The sequence below is a fragment of the Dipodomys merriami genome, unplaced genomic scaffold (assembly GCF_024711535.1).
Source record: "Dipodomys merriami isolate MVZ:Mamm:240054 unplaced genomic scaffold, mDipMer1.0.p SCAF_10, whole genome shotgun sequence".
NCBI lineage: Eukaryota > Metazoa > Chordata > Mammalia > Rodentia > Heteromyidae > Dipodomys > Dipodomys merriami.
The window spans coordinates 12,956,346-12,971,662 of record NW_027202271.1 but is presented as its reverse complement, the minus strand read 5'-3'; the positions used below and the strand labels follow the sequence as shown (position 1 = coordinate 12,971,662).

General features: G+C 43.7%; 1 protein-coding gene across 2 annotated transcripts; it reads right to left on the bottom strand.

Annotated features, from left to right (window-relative positions):
- Positions 1-118: 118 nt before the first annotated feature.
- Ccdc65 (coiled-coil domain containing 65) lies at positions 119-10,534 on the bottom strand. 2 transcript variants are annotated; one of them, XM_070040153.1, is made up of 8 exons: positions 10,251-10,534; positions 9,568-9,735; positions 5,893-6,062; positions 4,026-4,164; positions 2,282-2,479; positions 1,853-2,071; positions 618-776; positions 119-525 (listed from the first exon to the last, which is right to left on the bottom strand). In XM_070040153.1, exons 1-8 carry the CDS (start codon positions 10,380-10,382, stop codon positions 208-210), a joined length of 1,503 nt encoding a protein of 500 aa, XP_069896254.1. In that variant the 5' UTR covers positions 10,383-10,534; the 3' UTR covers positions 119-207. The 2 variants fall into 2 exon arrangements, with proteins under 2 accessions (XP_069896254.1, XP_069896263.1); XM_070040162.1 differs by lacking the exon at positions 9,568-9,735.
- Between the last annotated feature and the right edge of the window lie 4,783 nt (positions 10,535-15,317).

The following is a 15,317-nucleotide window of genomic DNA, read 5'->3' as shown; positions in this document are numbered from 1 at the left end:
CATGGTGCCATAATGCTGACAGATTTCATCGAGTACTAAGCCTCCTAGCTATTTTCTGCAGTGTTCCTAATGTCCTCAAAGTGGACTTCTTTGTCCAATGAAACAAAGAGAAAAGGTGGTCATAAACTCTGTGGAAGTTTTTAATAACAAAGCATTCAGGTCTCAAAAAAAAAATCTCTAGAGGTTGGAAAGATTTTTTCCCTTGGATCACAGGGTGTGGGAGATCACATGGGCTGCTTCAATGACGTTGTAAGAAGTTGAAAGTCGTTTGTTATTTGCGTGGGTTACAGGTGTGGACAAGGGCTGGGGTAAGTTGCTTCGATTGTTGACTATGAAGAGGGGGTTGATCTGGCTCAGCACTTCATCACTCACTGTGATGCCATCCAAGTACTGCTTCAGCATCTCCCGTAACTTCTCGCTGATAGCTAGCAGCTGGTTTCGTCTGTGTTTGAGGCTCAGTAGCTCCAGTTTCACCTTGTTATATCTTTTCCAGAAGTTCTCCATCCCTTTGTACTCCTCCATCACCTGGAGGATGAGTGGAATGGAGTTAGAGGGAAGAGCTATGTGAAAGGATCCATTAGCAAATGCCGCCCCGCACTACCATCCCATAGTTTTACCTTTGCCAGTTCCTCCTCGTGAGAAAGCTGTTCCAGGAACTGAAACTGTATGTCCTCCATATCCCTAGGAGTCAACAGTGATGAATAGAAAGGCAGTATTTTCTCTTCCTCACTTTCAAATTTCCTACAGATTTCACCAAGTTTAAGGATCTTTTCACCCTGTTGGAAGCGGGGAAACTTATTAGGGAAGAAGGTGGGGAGGGAAGACAGTGGAGTAGTTGCCCCCATTTGAGCCCAAGGAGGTTTCTTATCCAAATGGGAGACAATGGTAATAATACATTTGACAGTGCTTGCCATGTACCAAGCACTGTTCCAAGTATTTCATTACACTTAATTATTTGCTTATCTATTTAATTTGTATTTGTACTGGAGTCTGAACTTAGGGCCTCATTCTCACAAGACAGGCACCCTACCCCTTGAACTACCACATTAGCCTTTCTCTTTTTTTGGGGGGGGGGTCCGGTCGTGGGGCCTGAACTCTGGGCTTGGGTGCTGTCCCTCAGCTCTTCAGCTCAAGGCTAGCGCTCTACCACTTGAGCCACACCGTCCCTTCTGGCTTTTTTTCTTTTTGCTTATGTGGTGCTGGGGAGTCAAACAAACCCAGGGCCTCAGGCATGCAAGGCAAGCGCTCTACCACTGAGCCACCTTCCCAGCCCCTTCTCATTTACTTTTGACACAGGCTGGCCTCAAACTTTCAATCTTTCTGCTTTGGCTTCCTGAGATCTGGGATTACAGGTAGTTATTACCACACCCAGCACTTTTAAATCCTTTTTCTTTTTCTTTTTTTATGCTGGGGATTGAATTTAGGGTCTTTCATATGATAAGTGTTTGACTACTAAAATACATCCCCCTAGCCTTCCTCCCAGCTTTTTTTGTGGTACTGTGGTTTGAACTCAGAGCCTTGAGCTTGCTGGGCATGCCCTCTGCCACGTAAGCTATTCCTGCAGAGTTTTGTTGTTTTTTTGTTTAAAAAACAGTCTCACTGGATAGCCCAAGCTGGCCTTGAACTCACAATCTTTCTGTCTCTACCTCCTGAATGCTGGGATTACAAGCATGAATTGCTACACTCAGCTCTGACACTTTTTATTATAAAATTATTTCATTATTATTCCATTAAAATGGAAAGAGAGGAGGATCCCAAATGTCCACTCAGGAAGCAGGAAGAAACTCCCCCAAGCCTCTCCTGAGATCCTTTGACTTTAAGCCAGGTTCTATGGCTCTTTTCCCTTTGTTACCTTGTCCACAACCTTTCGCAGGGCTTTGAGCGTGGCATTACTTTCCAAGGCAAGTTTGACTAAGTTCTCCTGGGATAGTTCCCGGGCCTGAGTCCTTTGGGCCTTAAGTTTTCTCAGTTGCATAAGGATCAACTCCTTGTCATTACGGACAATCTGGTTTTTCTCTTCACTCTCACGGGTGTGGACTGCAATCTTGCCTCTTGAGATAGTAATGGCCTCCTGAAAGGATAGAGTGAATCAAGAAAGCACTTGACCAGCAGAGGGTCTGAAGTGAGACAAGTGAAAGGACAGTCTATGGACTGAAGTCAGAGTTTACCAATTCTTCTCACCCAGAGCTCAGTGAGGAAGCGCAGTAGAAATCAGGGGAAGAGAAGCAGGGAGTAATGGGGCAATTCAGTGAAAGCTGTCTTCCCAGTCATCTATACTAACCTGTAGTTTCTGTATTTTCTTCATCTGTTCTTCAATCTCTTTGGAGCTTTTCTCATCTTTCACTTTCAGGGTCTCAAAGGCAATCTTCCGATCCTCTGTGGCATCTGTGTAGTTCTTGAGTGCCTCCTGGAATCGTTTCCACAGATCTTCCACTATGTTCTCCAGTTGTAATCGTAGAAAGTGTTTATCTTCTAAATTCTAGAAAATGTGCCCCCAATAACAAAGGCTTAGAATTGCCGGATGCCTGCCCTTTGGTGAACTGTTCACAGCATTGTTATCACCAATGAAAATGCCTACAAAATCTAGGCAGGTGACAAAGTTAAGTTTTGTGTGTGGACTGGGAGCTATGACTAACTAGAGAGGAAATGCTCCACTGGAAGAGAGTATTGGAGTGGGGGACGTGGCTCCTCAGCTTCACATAAAGGTTGCCATTTGGAAATATGAACCAGTGTTCCTAGATTTTTTTGTTGTTGTTGATCATGGGTCTTGAATTCTGGGCCTAGGACCTGTCCCTGAGCTCTTCAGCTCAAAGCTACCACTCTACCACTTGAGCCACAACACCACTTCTGGTTTCTGGTGGATAATTAGAGATAAGCGTCTCATGGACATTCCTACCTTGGCTGGCTTTGAACCATGATCCTCAGATCTCAGGCCCCTGAGTAGCTAGGATTACATGTGTGAGCTACAGGTATCCAGCTGTATTTCTAACTTTATTTTATTTTATTTTTATTTTTTATTTTTTGCCGGTCATGGGGCCTGAACTCTGGGCCTGGGCGCTGTCCCTCAGCTCTTCAGCTCAAGGCTAGCGCTCTACCACTGGAGCCACAGCGCCACTTCTGGCTTTTTCTGTTTATGTGGTGCTGAGGAATCGAACCCAGGGCCTCATGCATGCAAGGCATGCACTCTACCGCTGAGCTACCTTCCCAGCCCTCTAACTTTATTTTAGTGTTGGAAACTTACCCATATATTATAAAATGCTGGACTAAAATAAAAACAACCTATACCCAAATTTACACCCTATACTCAAACTTAGGTCTATGGCTAAGTTTGTAACCTCTAAGAAGGTGGGAAGCACTTTGGTCCAAGGAACAGGAAATCTAAAATTTCCTGGCTCTATCACAAATCAACAGCATTAAACTAGGTACCAATGGCTCACACCTAGAATCCTAGGTATTCATTAAGCTGAGATCTGAGGATCTTTCCCAGGTAGCAAAGTCCATGAAGCTCTTATCTCCAGTTAACTGCTGAAAAGCCAGCAGTGGAGCTCTGGCTCAAGTGGTAGAGCACCATCCTTGAGCAAAAAGGTAAGGGACAGTACCTAGGCCCTGAGTTCAAGCCCTAGTAGGGGGGGAGGCACATGCATGCAAGCGCTTACAATGCATGCATGCACACACACAGACATACACACACACATGCATGCACGTGCTAGCATGATTCTAACAGGTCATTTCACTTTGGTTCTGTTTCTTCATTTGCAAACCACAGGGTTACACAATCCTTTGGGTGCTTCTTTTGGGTCCAAAATTCATTCCCCTGACATTTTAGAATATTCTATCTTTTCAACCAGTCTCACATTTTCAACCAATCTCAAAGTTCCAAAAAGCACTACGAACACCTACAGTGACAACAGACTGGTATTGATTATTGGTTGCAGGGTTGCAGGGTTCTCTTCTTGCTCTAGTTCTTTGAGCAATTTTTCTACTACTTCTCTCTCAGTTCCCATCTTACTACTCTCCCTCTGTACCTTGTTTTTGAGATCATCCCACATACTCTGGAACTCCAACTTGCTTTCATAATCAGAGTCTATATAGTTCTGTTCCATGGCCATAAAGACATCTTGTAGGTAGTGAATCTCTTTCTCATGTTGGTCAATAATTGCTTTCCTATAGGAGACAAGACACTGTCTCTAATGATGGACACAACATAGGGACCAGTAATAACAACTTAAAGCAGTATGTAATAAAACTGCATGAATGGCATAACCTCTTAGGTATTGGCAGAGAACAGAGGGAAACAGGACTGTGGTGTGTGTGTGTGTGTGTGTGTGTGTGTGTGTGTGTGTGTGTGTGTGTGTGTGTGTGTGTGTGTGTGTGTGTGTGTGTGTGTGTGTGTGTGTGTGTGTGTGTGTGCCAGTGCGTGTGCGTGTGTGTGTGTGTGTGTGTGTGTGCCAGTCCTGGAACATGAATTGGGGCCTGGGCACTCCCTGAGCTTTTGTGCTCAAAGCTAGTATTCTGTCATTTGAGCCACAGCTCCACTTCCATCTTTTTGGTGGTTAATTAGAACTAAGAGTCTCATAGACTCTCCTGCCTAGGCTAGCCTTGAACTGTGATCCTCAGCTCTCAGCCTCCTGAGTAGCTAGGATTAGGGCTTTATATTTTTAGGGCAAGAAAGAACAAGATTATATTACTTCAATTTTTTTTTTTTTTTTTGCCTGTCTTGGGGCTTAAACTCAGGGCCTAGACTCTGCCCTGAGCTTCTTTTGCTCAAGGCTAGTGTTCTACCACTTGAGCCACTGGGTTTTTCTGAGTAGTTTATTGGAGATAAGAGGCTCATGGACTTTCTTATCCAGGCTGGCTTTGAACCACAGTCTTCAGATCTCAGCCTCCTGAGTAGCTAGGATTATAGGCATAAGCCACTGGCACCTGGCTGTTATTTCAGTTTTTGAATAAGTAATAAGTACACTGGTATTTTATTTATTTATTTATTTATTTATTTATTTATTTATTTATTTATTTATTTATTGTTGGTCATGAGGCTTGAACTCTGAGCTTGGGCGCTGTCCCTCAGCTCTTCAGCTCAAGGCGAGCACTCTACCACTTGAGCTACAGCTTAACTTCCTACACTGGTATTTTAACATGTACAAAAGTTTACAGTGAAGTCTCCCATCCCTGTCTTCTGCCAGGGAGAATAGGGTTTTAATAATTAGAAATAAGTGGTAAGTTTGTACAGAGAGGCCTGGCAGAGGTAACAGTAAACTAAGGCTGCCAGCTTAAACCTGAGTTCTTGTAGACAGAACTCAGGATCTTTTCTGCAGGGGTCATGTTATGTTAAGGTGGATACTTTAAGGTATACACACAGACTCTGGGCCCTCCTCTGGATTCAGTTGCCCATATTTTTTTTTCTTTTTCTTTTTTGCCAGTCCTGGGCCTTGAACTCAGGGCCTGAGCACTGTCCCTGAGCTTTTTTTGCTAAAGGCTAGCACTCTTCCACTTGAGCCACCGCGCCACTTCCATCTTTTCCTGTTTATGTGGTACTGAGGAATCTAACCCAGGGCTTCATGCATGCTAGGCAAGCACTCTACCACTAAGTCACACTCTCAGCCCTCAGTCACCCATCTTTTTGTTTTTAACGCGCCCCCCCTCCTTTTTTTTCTTTTTGTCGGTCATGGGGCTTGAACTCTGGGCTTGGGCGCTGTCCCTCAGCTCTTCAGCTCAAGGATAGTGCTCTACCACTGGGGCCACAGTGCCACTTCTGGTTTATTGGAGATTAAGAGTCTCACGGACTTTTCTGCCCAGGCCAGCTTTGAACTGTCATCTTCAGATCTCAGACTACTGAGTAGCTAGGATTATAGGCGTGAATCACCAGTGCCCAGCTTTTGCCCCTTTTCTTACCTTTCTGTCTCAAACTCCTTGGTTAGGGTCTCCAGTTCCATGTTGTAACTCTCCTCCAGGAGGTTGAGCCGATGCCTCTGCAGGGCCAATAGCTGGTCAATGTTGTGCAAATGGCTGCGTAGGGCATGGGCATACTGCTCCTCAGCTTCTGACAGATCCTTAGCTAAAGACTGGGCAGAGAAGGAGTTAGCATTCTGGCTTAGTAACATCTATGTGAGAAAATAAAAGATGTATTCAGCTGCCATGCCAGATGGCATGATAACATTCCTCCCTTAGTTCCCAATGCCAGTTCTTTGGCTTTAGGAATGGTAGCTTTTTCACTCAAGTCTTTTCTTTTAAATTTTTTATTGTTATTATAAAAGTGATGTACAAGGGGATTACAGTTACATAAGTCAGGTTCAGAGTACATTTCTTTTTGGACAATGTCACCCCATTCCCTTGCTCTCTCCCAGCTTTTCCCTCTGATTGCCACCTTTTACTTGGTCTTAAATGTTAAGCAAGAGTGATGTCAAGGAGCCTCATGAAGGCAGCCAGCGTTCGGTGGACAGTGAAGGAGCTACACTCTAAAGAATCAGAGACCCCTGGAGAAATGGCTGCTTTGAAGTTTGAAGCAGAAAATTAGTTGAACCTAGGCTATCACCATACAGAATAGCAAAGAAATCTGTCATTGTGGTGCATACCTATTAGCCCCACTGCTCTGGAGGCCAAACTAGAAGGATTTAAAAGAAGCTCAATGACTTCCTAGGCAACTTAACAAGTCCCTGTCTCAGAATAATTTTTGTTGTTCTTGTTCTAGAGCTGGGACTTGAACTCTGCCTAGGTGCTAGCCCTGACCTTTTTTTTTTTTTTTTTTTTTAATTTGCTAGTATTATCATTTACTAAATATTATTATCTACTTTGAGGAAGGGTGAGAAGTTTATTGGATACTTACATGTTTTGCTGAATAGCCCTGACCTTTTGTGTTCAAGGCCAATGCTCTATTACTTGAGCCACAGTGCCATTTCCACTAAAATAAAGTTGTTGCCAGGTGCCATTGGCTCACGCTAGTAATCCTAGCTACTCAGAACACTGAGATCTGACCCAGGCAGGAAAATCCATGAGACCTTTTTTTCTTTTTCTTTTTCTTTTTCTTTTTTTTTTTTTTTTGTTGGTTGTGGGGCTTGAACTCTGGACCTGGGGGTTATCATCCCTCAGCTCTTGAGGTCAAGACTAGTGCTCTACCACTTGAGCCACAGCGCCACTTCCAGTTTTCTGGTGGTTAATTGGAGATAAGAGTCTCACAGACTTTCCTTGCCTGGACTGGATTTGAACCATGATCCTCAGATCTTAGCCTCCTGAGTAGCTAGGATTACAGGCATGAGCCACCAGTGCCTGGCTTCCATGAGACTTTTATCTCCAATTAACCACCAGAAAACTGAAAGTGATGCTATGGCTCCAAGTGGTATAGTGCTAGCCTTGAGCAAAAAAGATTGCTCAAGGACAGCTCTCAATCCTTGAGTTCCAGCCCCATCACATACATACATACAAACATAGCTTGAAAGGGACAGGCAAACAGCCAAGTGGTAGAACACTTGCTTAGCCTGGATGAAGTTCAATCCCTACTATAGCAAACAGATTAATTAATTAATTAGTACATAAGCTATCAAAAGCCAATAAAGTCAGGACTCAGGAATCACCAGGAAGTGGCTTACATTGACCATTATACCTTTTCTACAATGTGACCTCATTTTTCTCCCATGAAAATTCAGGTAGTGTCTCTTCTATCCATGTAAATGTGGATGAACCCTGTGACTTCTTGGATCTATAGAATGGGTAGAATAGGTAGAGGTGACACTGCTGATTCTAAGCACAGCCCTTAACTAGTCTGGCAGCTTCTACTTCCTGCTCCTTGGAACATTTATTCTCAGGATGCTGGCTCCTGGAAGCAAGCTGTCATGCTGTGAGACACCATGGTGGCACATGGGACCATGTGAAAACATCTTAGTCAACAGCCTAGCAGAGAGATCCTCAACAAAGGGCAGTTTGAGCAACTATAAGTACTGTAATGGGTGGGAAATGTCAACAAATTCTGATTATTGTTCCCTTCTCAATAATTATTTGATATTTCCCAACAGAAGTCTTAAAAACACTATTTAAAACCCTAGCGTATAATGTTTTATTTTACTTTTTCTTTTTTTTGGGGGGGGGGAGGGTCTGGTTGTGGGGCCTGAACTCTGGGCCTGGGCGCTGTCCCTCAGCTCTTCAGTCAAGGCTAGTGCTCTACCACTTACCTGAGCCACAGTGCCACTTCCGGCTTTTTTCTTTTTGCTTATATGGTGCTGAGGAATCGAACCCAGGGCCTCAGGCATGCAAGGCAAGCGCTCTACCACTGAGCCACTTTCCCAGTCCCTTATTTTACTTTCTTAAGGACTTTTTTCCTGGGCCTGGGCACTGTCCCTGAGCTTTTTGTGTTCATGGCTAGCACTCTACCACTCAAGCCACAGCTCTACGTCCAGCTTTTTGGTGGTTAACTGGGCTATAAAGGTTGAATCAAAGAGACCGATTTGGTTAAATGAAGAGCTGGAGTGGGGGTAAAAGAGCAAGCACAAGGCCCTGAGGTCACACCCTAGTATCACCCCAAAGCAAATACTCTCCTCTGAAAAAGAACCCATAGTCTAGAGTCTTGGCTCTCCCACTGACTAGCTAGCTATGTGATCTGTAGCAAGTTAATTTTTCTCTCTGGAACTGAGCCTTCTAACACTAAAATAAAAGTGTGGGACTAAGTTCGAGTCACTGTGATAATGTCTACTGTGACTTACACTCTCTAATACTGATTTTTTTAAATTTTGGCAATATTGAGGATGTCACTTAGGAACTCACATCTGCTAGGCAATACTCAACCACTTGAGCCTGACTCCAGCCCACAACTCTAATACTGTATAGTACTGGTTTGGGGCAGTAGTAGATGATGAAGAATATTGGCCTTTCTTTTCCTTTCTTTTTCTTTTTTTGTCCTTTCAGGACTTGAACTTAGGGCCTGGGCACTGCCTCTGAGCTTTGCTTAAGGCTAGTGCTCTAATACATTGAATCACAGCACGGCTTCCAGTTTTCTGGTGGTTAATAAGGGATAAGTTTCATGGACTTTCCTGCCTGGACTGGCTTTGAACTGCAACCCTCAGATCTCAGCCCCTTGAGTAGCTAGGTTTATAGGAATGTACCACCAGTGCCTGGCTGAATATCAGCTTTTCTAAGGAAGGGAGAATGATGGGTGACAACACAATACTCTGCTTCATTTGATTATTGTCAAAAACCTGGGCTGGGTGCTGGTGGCTCATAACTGTAAGCTACTCAGGAAGCTGATATCTGAGGATCATGGTTCAAAGCCAGCCCAGGCAGAAAAGTCTGTGAGACTCTCATATCCAATTAGTGATAATAACATAAAATATAAAAAGCCAAAAGTGGAGCTGTAACTCAAGTGGTAGAGCACTAGTCTTGAGCACAAAACCTCAGAGACAGCACCCAGACCCAGGGTTTAAGCTCCAGGACTGGCACATACATGCGCGTAACACATACACACACAAATAACAACCTGGATTCGTCACAGCCTGTAGCTTTTTAGGGCTTTAAGACCAATTAATTCACTAAGCTCAGCTATTAAGAGAAGGGGGCGGGTAGTTTCCTGGGGCAAGTGCTTACCTTGATGACACTGTCCTTGCAGTCTACCACTCGTTCAAATGTTTGGCTGAGGACCTCAATGTCCTTATGAAGTTCTTTGGTCTTGACTTCCCGAAGGACAGTTCTCCAATGCGTGTTTATCTTATTAAGGTTCAGAGCACTGTTGTGCTCCTCCTTGGCCAGCTTGTCCTGTGTGAAGGAATAACTATACTTCTAGAGAGTCAAGACTCAAAGAACTGTTGTTAGTACAACCAACAAGAGCACTCAAGTCAAAACCTCACCACCACTCGTATTTTCTGCAGGTCCAAGATTCTTGCCCACTACCACTCAGGAGATCCTGTGTTTGTTTTGGGAGAAACCTGAAGTAAAACAGGAACTGCCTGATGACATGTGGGACAGGGCAAGAACATCTCCTTCTGAGTGAGGCATCACAGCAGGATGCCGTTTCTAATGACCCATCTCCAGGGAGAGTATCAGAATCCAAGACAGCTTAATCCAGACAGCTAACAGCACCTGCTGTCCTAGTTCTGGGGCTCAGATGACACTGGAAACCTCTATTCCACGGCAGCCCTCCATGCTTCACAGAGAACTCCCCAGGCCTGAAACCTAAGTATGTTGGAACTCAGGATTTCTGGAGGAAGGGAGTGGGGAGTGAACATGGGCCCAGGCTACCAGGGCCAGTACAGGGCTGGGTAGGACATCACCTTCAAGAACTGGCTGAGAAGCTTCTCCTTCTTCTTGGCCATCTCCTCCTCGGCCAGCAACTTCTGCTGAAACAGAAGCAGCTGCTCCTCGTCGGACAGGGGCACCTTGCCCCTTTTCCCTTTCTTAGGCATGGCTGGGCGGTAGAATACGTTCTCGTCCGGTGTTAGAGGGTAGACGAAAAACGCCTCCTGAAAGGCCCCTTGGGGAACCTTTAGATATTAGCCCCGGAGCAACCGAGGGCTCGTACCACCCAAGACCCGCTCTCCTGGGGAAAGATGCATCTCGTCTCCTAGCAACAAGGACTTCGCTAAGACCGCTCTGGGAGTGGTTTGGAGGAGGGCCTTGTCTTGGAGCGCCCCCTGCTTGCTGGAGGACCGCACCGCAGTCGGTTTGTGTGAGCGGGTGTCTTCAGCATGCAAAATCACTAGTCTCAGTACTATTAAAATCTCCCCCACTCCATTCTTTGTCTGTTTTTTCTCTCTTTTTCTAAGAATAGCCATAGTAAAGAAGATATTAGCAAATGTTGGATGGAATTCATTGAAACAAGAACCTTCATGTATTGATTGTAATGAGGTAAAATGTTCTGGGCAGTGGTGCTTCACGCCTATAATCCTATTCAGTTGGTTGAGATCTGAGGATCACGGGTTGAAGCCATCCCAGCGAGGAGAGTCCATGTTATTTGCATCTCCAATCAAGCACCAAAAAGTTGGAAGTGGAAGTGTGGCTTAAGTCGTAAGAGTGCCAGCTTTGAGCAAAAAAGGGACAGCACCTAGATCCTGAGTTCATTTCCTAGAACCAGCACAAAAGAAAAAAGAAGTAAAATGATGTGCAACCACTTTGGGAACCAGTTAGGTAGTTTCTTGAAATCTAAAACATAAATTTGACTTATGAAACAGTAACCTGTCTGTATATCACGTTTAAAATAACAATAAAAAAATGTGGCAAAACCACCATAAACTTATCATGGAACCCCAAATGTCACTCTTAGGGATATTCCTAAGAATAGGAAATATGCATTCACACAAAGGCTTGCACAGGATTTTTTTTTTAATAATCTTGGGTGCTGTCCCTGAACCTCTTTGTGCTCAAGACCAGCATTCCACCACTTGAGCCACAGCGCCACTTCCAGCTTTTTTTTTTTTTTTTTTTGTCGGTCATGGGGCTTGAACTCCAGGCCTTGTCACTGTCCCTGAGCTCCTCAGCTCAAGGCCAGCACTCTACCACTTGAGCCACAGCACCACTTCCAGTTTTCTGATGGTTAATTGGAGATAAATATCTCACAGACTTTTCTGACTGGGCTGTCTTTGAACCATGATCCTCAGATCTCAGCGTCCTGAGTAGCTAGGATTACAGGCATGAGCCACCAGCACCCAGCTCAGCTTTTTTTTTTTTTTTTTTTTTGAGTAGTTTATTTAAGATAAAAGTCTAAAGGGGACTTTTGGACTTTTCTGCCCAGGGTTGGCTTTGAACTATGATCCTCAGATCTCAGCCTCCTAAGTAGCTAAGATTATAGGCATAAGCTACCGGTGCCCAGATAGGAATGTTCTTAAGTCTGTCACTTATAATAGCCCAATTGAAAAAAAAAAAAGTCTGTTAATATGTGAATGGGTAGATAAAATATGCCATTGATTATACCATGGGACATTATTCATCAATAAAAAGAAAAAAATGGATATATACTCATAATGTGAATTATGTTCATTGAGAGAAACAAGACATAGGAGATCATACATTGTATCATTCCATTTATAGGAAGTATTCAGTAAAAGCCAAGGTATAAAGACAAAGTAAGCTTGTGCTGATGGCTCATGCCTATCAGCCTAACTATTCAGGAGGCTGAGATCTGAGGATCATGGTTCAAAGACAGTCCTGGAAGGAAAATCCATGAGACTCTTATCTTCAATTAATAATCAAAAAGCCAGACTTGGAGGTGTGACTCACGTGGTAGAGTGTAGAAAGCCAGCCTTGAGCAGAAAAGCTAAAGGACAGCATTTAGGCCCTGAATTCAAGCCCATCTATAGACACCTAAAAAAAAGTAAATAAATAAATTGCAAGGAGCTCACTATGGTACTGGTGAGTGGTATCACAACCATCTCTAGCCCTTAATTCCTTGACCCAAGATGAATCTTGGTTAAAGAAGTAATGACACCTTATCTTGAAGACTGATTCACACATAGCATGTACAACCTTCTGGGGAATTTTGCCTCTGCCCTGAGAAGTGTTTCTTTTTCTTTTTATCCAAGCAGCCATTTCAAATTGGTTTAAAATATGGTAAGTCCAGGTAATTTCCTAAGCTTTGATGCACTGCCATATTTTGTTTGCTATAAAGCAAATCCCTTATCAGAAGCAATGCTGACTGCAATGTAGGGAAGGCAAATCTGGATGTGCTCTTTCCTGTGTTTATTTGCCATTTAAATATCCTTTTTTATGGGGCACCTATTCAAGTTTCTTGCCTGATTTTCTATCAGATTTTTTCTTTGTTTGTTTTACCAGTCATGGAGCTTGAACTCCGGGCCTGGGTGCTGTCCCTGTGCTTTTTTTCTCAAGGCTAGTGCTCTACCACTTTGAGCCACAGTGCCACTTCCGGTTTTCTGGTGATTAATTGGAGATAAAAATTCTCATGGACTTTCTTGCCCAGGATGGCATTGAACTGAGATCTTCAAATCTCAACCTCCTGAGTAGCTATGATTACAGGTGTGAGCCATCAGTGCCTGGTTTGGTTTTTTTTTTTTCTTTCTTTCTTTTAATTGGTTTGTAGTACATTTTATATTTTGGGTGTACATCCTTCAGTAGCATATGTATTCCAGATTTCTTCTCCCAGCTTATGGCTCTTCTTTTTATTTTTTTGTTGTTTTTGAGATAGGGTCTTACCTAGTCCAGGTTGACTTCTAACTTTCAGTCCACCTGTTTGAGCCTCCCAAGTACAAAGGTTACAGGTGTGATCCCATACGAAATACTATTGTTTTGTTTTGGTGTTAGTATTGGGGCTTGAGTTTAGGACCTGGAGCATGGCTTAGCTATTTTTGCTTACAGCTGGTATTCTACCACTTGAGCCAAAACTCTACTTCTGTTTATCTATTTAAATTGGTTAATTGGAGATAAGAGTCTCAGATTTATCTGTCCAGGCTGGCTTTAAGCCTCAGTCCTCTAGAGTAGCTAGGATTACAAGCATGAGCTACCAGTGCCTGGATTGATTTTTTTCAAATTTAAAATAAGCTCTCATTTTTTTTTTTGAATAAGGCTATAATCATGCTCTATTGTTGTTTGTGTCTGTGGCTAGATAGCATTTGCTTTTTTTCTTTTCACAATATTGAAGATTGAACTTAAAGCATCCCACAAAGCATTATGCCCACCTTTGGTCCTCAGCTCCACCCAGACCTGAGCTCCTCCCTGCCCTGGAGTTCCCGCCAAACAGCTGGCTCCTCCCTCTCTCTGCCCAGACCCACCTGAACTCTCATCTACCTCACTTCCTAACACCCAGATCCTGCTGCTACCTAGATAGTGGAGTTCGCCATGTGGCTCTCTCTCCTGGGCAAATATGGCTCCTCTAATAAACCTTGTAATAATCTTTCTCCTGTGCCTGCCTGCCTCCCAGTGGTCCCCTGGGATGGATGTGATGGATCCTTTCAATCCTAGCATTTACACTGCACCCCCATCCTTTTGCTTTCAGTTTGTTTTTCAGGTTAGGTCTCTTGCTTTTGCCTGGCTGACTGTAGATCCAAATCCTCTTACCTCTGTTTCTTTTCTTTTTTTGGCCAGTCCTGGGGCTTGAACTCAGAGCCTGGGTGCTGTCCCTGAGCCTCTCTGTGCTCAAGGCTAGCACTCTACCACTTGAGCCATAGCACTTCCAGTTTTTTCTGTTTATGTGGTGGTGAGGAATGGAACCCAGGGCTTCATGCATGCTAGGCAAGCACTCTACCACTAAGCCGCATTCCCAGCCCTTACCTCTGTTTCTTGCGTAGCTAGGATTACAGTTCTGCATGCTACACCTAACCTTTCTTCTTTCTCTTTCTCCTCCTCTTCCTTTCTGTGGGGCTAAAGATTGAGTTCTGGGCCTTGTGCCTGTTAAGCAAACATTCTACCTCTGAGCTCTAGCCCCTTTGTGTATGTCTTATTTAGGGCATAAGCATTAGGAATGATCAATCTGAATGTACTTACATCTACAACCTTGAGTGTAATTTTCCTTTCTTATAATATCTTTATCAGATTCAGAGTGTAGCTTATGTTTGCCTAAACAAATGAGTTGGACAGGGCGGCCTTTATTTGTTTCATTTGGAAGATACAGTATCCAATTCACATTCTTCCTCCTTGAACACTTGATAGAACTGATGACACTTCTGAGCCTGGGATTTGATTTGTGGTGTGTGTGTGTGTGTGTGTGTGTGTGTGTGTGTGTGTGTGTGTGAGAGAGAGAGAGAGAGAGAGAGAGAGAGAGAGAGAGAGAGAGAGAGAGAGAGAGAGAGAGAGAGAGGGTATTAGGGTTTAAACTCCAGACTTTATGGTTGCTAAGCTAGGACAGCTTACTAGGCTGGGGACTTGGTTCAAGTAGTAAAATCCCTGTAAAAGAGAGGTACTAAATTCAAACTCCAGTACTACAATCATTCAATCAATACAATAACAGCTTTGTTGAGATATAATTCCCACTGTAAATGTTTTAAGTGTGATCACAGAGTTACATAACCATCACCACAATTAATTTTAGAAGCCCCAAGCCATTACCAGTCATTTCCCTTCCATTGGATTTATTTAGTTATCTACATTTTTTATTTTTTGTCACTGGGCTGGAACTCAGGGCCTACGTGCTATCTCTGAGCTCTTTTACTCAAGGCTACCACTACCACATTGAGCCACAGCACCACTTCCAGTTTTCTGGTGATTCATTGGAGATAAGAGTCTCATGGACTTTCCTGCCTGGGATGGCATTGAACCACAATCATCACATCTTAGCCTCCTGACTGGCTAAGATTACAGGTGTGAGCCTAATGCCCAATTGAAAAAAAATTTTTTTTTCGGGGGGGTGCCAGTTCTGGGCTTTGAACTTAGTCCTTGAGGTTTTTTGCTCAAGG

Coding starts and splice junctions, on each gene's coding strand:
- Ccdc65 (XM_070040153.1), bottom strand. CDS start 10,382: ATGCCTAAGAAAGGGAAAAGGGGCAAGGTGCCCCTGTCCGACGAGGAG. Junction 9,736..10,250: donor TTCTCAGCCAGTTCTTGAAG/GTGATGTCCTAC, acceptor TCCTTCACACAG/GACAAGCTGGCCAAGGAGGA. Junction 4,165..5,892: donor AAGGAGTTTGAGACAGAAAG/GTAAGAAAAGGG, acceptor TGTCTCCTATAG/GAAAGCAATTATTGACCAAC.